Source organism: Chrysochloris asiatica, unplaced genomic scaffold (assembly GCF_000296735.1).
Source record: "Chrysochloris asiatica unplaced genomic scaffold, ChrAsi1.0 scaffold00192, whole genome shotgun sequence".
Taxonomy (NCBI): domain Eukaryota; kingdom Metazoa; phylum Chordata; class Mammalia; order Afrosoricida; family Chrysochloridae; genus Chrysochloris; species Chrysochloris asiatica.
The window spans coordinates 1,661,593-1,664,552 of record NW_006408710.1 but is presented as its reverse complement, the minus strand read 5'-3'; the positions used below and the strand labels follow the sequence as shown (position 1 = coordinate 1,664,552).

Genomic DNA, 2,960 nt, shown 5'->3' with positions numbered 1-2,960 from the left:
ATATGAGTTTACTTCGTGTCCTAAAATGTAAGCAATTCCATAGCGGCTCAGTTTATCAGCTTAATTTACATTCAAATCATTTTAATTGTATTTCACAAAATCACCAATTTAAAGAACTTTTCTGAGTTCAGTGAAAGACTTTCTTAATATCCACAACTGCACAACTGAAGTCATTTATGTCTTGCATGATAATTAAGACAGGAAGCTTAACTGCTTCTTGGCACAAAAATGCAAGCACAGCCCCAGCCCCCTGCAAAGGCGAACTACAAAACTGGTTTCATCCCTGGAGTAACCAAAACTGCATTCTTCTAGGACCTATGCACAGAGGGTTTCCAGGTGTTGGTCACCGTATTCCAGGCCCTCACCCCTTCTCTGTGATCCTGCCTCTTCATCAGGTCCTCAAAGAAGGTGAGAAACAGGCATAGGCTGTCACTTTGTTGGAGAACCTAGAGGTGTCCTGATTGCTGTATTTCTTCTCTTTCATATATAACGTCATTCATTGGAGGTGATGGGACATTTAAGAAATACTGCTTTGAATAATGAATCCACTTTTTTTCTGCTTTATGGATTAGAGAAAAAGGACTTATAATAATTACTAATCTGGGAAAATTCCAGAGGAAGAACTGTGTAAGTCACCAGCATGATCTATTTCATAACCACCACCTATGCCTACTGATACCACGGCAGTAGGAGGCACAAACCTGTGGTCTCAAACTCCCCAGTTAATTCTTCAGTTAAATACCTGAACACTGTAATCTAGGGAATGCACAGTTCACAGTTCCTTTCTTGGCTAGATGGCCTCATGCTGTTTATAAGAAATCACTCCTTATCCTAACAATTTTCATATCGTACTATCTGATATTTAAAGACTTGTTATTGATGCTGACAGTCTTTCTTCCTATTTAGGTTTACCCTGGCATCCTGCCTTTGCTCTGCATTGCTGAGAATTGCTTCTGCAAGGAAAGATTACAAGTATATGCGATAATCGAAGGAAAAGAAGTTTAAAGTAATCTATTTGGTTTCTTAATAACATTCCTAAGAAACATTTGCTAGTAAAAAAAAAGAAGTTAAAACCATTGTATACTGTTAAGATTTTTCTTGTATCAAGTTTAATCTACTCGATCACCCTCAAACCAAAACTCACAGTTGCATCGTTCTTGAAAGGACACACATGGAAGGCTACTGGAGAATAAAGTGATGGGAGGCTCTGGTAGCGTAGTGGTTACGAATCGGGCTGCGAACCTTAAGGTCAGTGGTTCGAAACTACCAGTTGCTCCGCGGGAGAAAGATGAGGCTTTCTACTCCTGTAAGGGTTTACACCCTCGGAAACCCTGTACAGGGTCGCTATGGGTCGGAACCGACTCGAAGGCACTTAACAACAACCCTTGTAATTTAGTGAGGACTACATTTGGGATTCTACAGAGATCCTATTTACTGTTAGGAGGGCTTTCTGATAAGGCACCTCCTTATAATCTTCCCTGGTGGAGCTAGTGGTCTCTTCAGGATTTTCACAACTGCTAACAATGGCCACCGCACTAAATGACCTTCGCCTGACCTTGGTGTCTGAAGCGCTGGATGCTCTTAATGCTGCTACTTTATCCACGTTGTGGAGCTGCTGATCTTTCCAGTCCAATTGTTTGGCGCTGCAAAAGGGGGCGTAGACTTCAACACTTCCCTCAAACTGTAAGCAGTTCACTTTGTAATACTTTCTCTTAACTTCCAAGACGTCGTTAAACCTGTGCCCCCAGAGAATTTCTCGAGGGACATAAGAACTTCTGGATTGATGAGATGTCCCGGTGGAATCTCCAGTATAGATAAATGTTACCAATATCTCAAAGTTATCTTTGGCTACGGCTTTGCGGTCCAGGGCATAAAGAGGGCTCTCGTGGTCAATTTCATGAACAATGGTTACTGGAGTAACAAGAATGATCTGATCATTTACTAACTTGAGGTCTTTAAATGCCATCGTCATCCGCCCTTCACTGTCTTCTGTGTACCGGAGAAGTTGAGCTCTGACTGTTCCTTCTACCACGTGGTTTGGCCGGAAATCACCAATGCGCCACATGAGACAAAGTTTCCCATCTCTCATGCCTATGAGCGCAAAATAGCTAAACCGAATGGTCTGGGCTCTCTTCCGAGCAGTTGCCATTTTGGCTAAGGCGGCTCCAATGATGAAGGTATTTATGATGCAGCTTAAAATGGACTGAAGGATTACCGTCAGCACTGCCACAGAACATTCCTCAGTGACACAGCGGTAGCCGTAACCGATGGTGGTCTGCGTCTCCAGGGAGAATAAAAACGCGCCTGTGAATGTATGGACATTGTCCACGCAAGGTACGGTGTCTGGGTCATTCAACAGATCTCCATGATGAAAGGCTATCAGCCAAAAGACAGTGCCAAAAATCAACCAGGAGAGAATATAAGACAAAGAAAAGATCACAAACATATGGCGCCACTTGGTGTCGACAAGAGTGGTGAAGATGTCGACCACGTAGCTCCCCCATTCTCCAAAAATGTGCTTGAAATACACATTACAGCTGCCATCTTTGTGGAGTAGACGTCTCCTTGCTCGTCTTTTCTCCGCTATAATATGCTCTGGGGGATAGATTGGATACTTAGGGTCCACATTTACAATCCGATAGCTGTTGCCGGAATAGCTCATTCTTTTCTGTGCCCTTAGGGCATCTAGCTATATTTTGCAGCTGTGAGCGTTCTAGATGTGCTGTTGCTTCTTGATTTGGTTTTCAATCAAACTCTAAAAAAAAAAAAAGCAAAGCACTCTTTAGCTTTCATTTTCCAACACATCTCAATTTGCCAAATTTCAAGCCATTTTATGCCATCTGAAACAGGCAGGACAACATTTGAAACAATCGAGATATTCAGTGTGCATGACTCATTTCAGTTTAGAATTCAAGTCAGTCATCAGAAGGAGGAGAAAAAAAGTGCAATTAGAGAAAATA

At 42.3% G+C, this 2,960-nt stretch overlaps 1 protein-coding gene across 1 annotated transcript; it reads right to left on the bottom strand.

The window, feature by feature from the left end:
* Positions 1–1,402: 1,402 nt before the first annotated feature.
* On the bottom strand, positions 1,403–2,662 carry KCNJ16 (potassium inwardly-rectifying channel, subfamily J, member 16). The gene has a single exon (XM_006872295.1). The coding sequence runs from the start codon at positions 2,660–2,662 to the stop codon at positions 1,403–1,405; it is 1,260 nt and encodes a 419-aa protein (XP_006872357.1).
* Positions 2,663–2,960: the final 298 nt, after the last annotated feature.

Bases quoted from the DNA above. Each gene is read 5' to 3' on its own strand.
- KCNJ16 (XM_006872295.1), bottom strand. From the start codon at position 2,662: ATGAGCTATTCCGGCAACAGCTATCGGATTGTAAATGTGGACCCTAAG.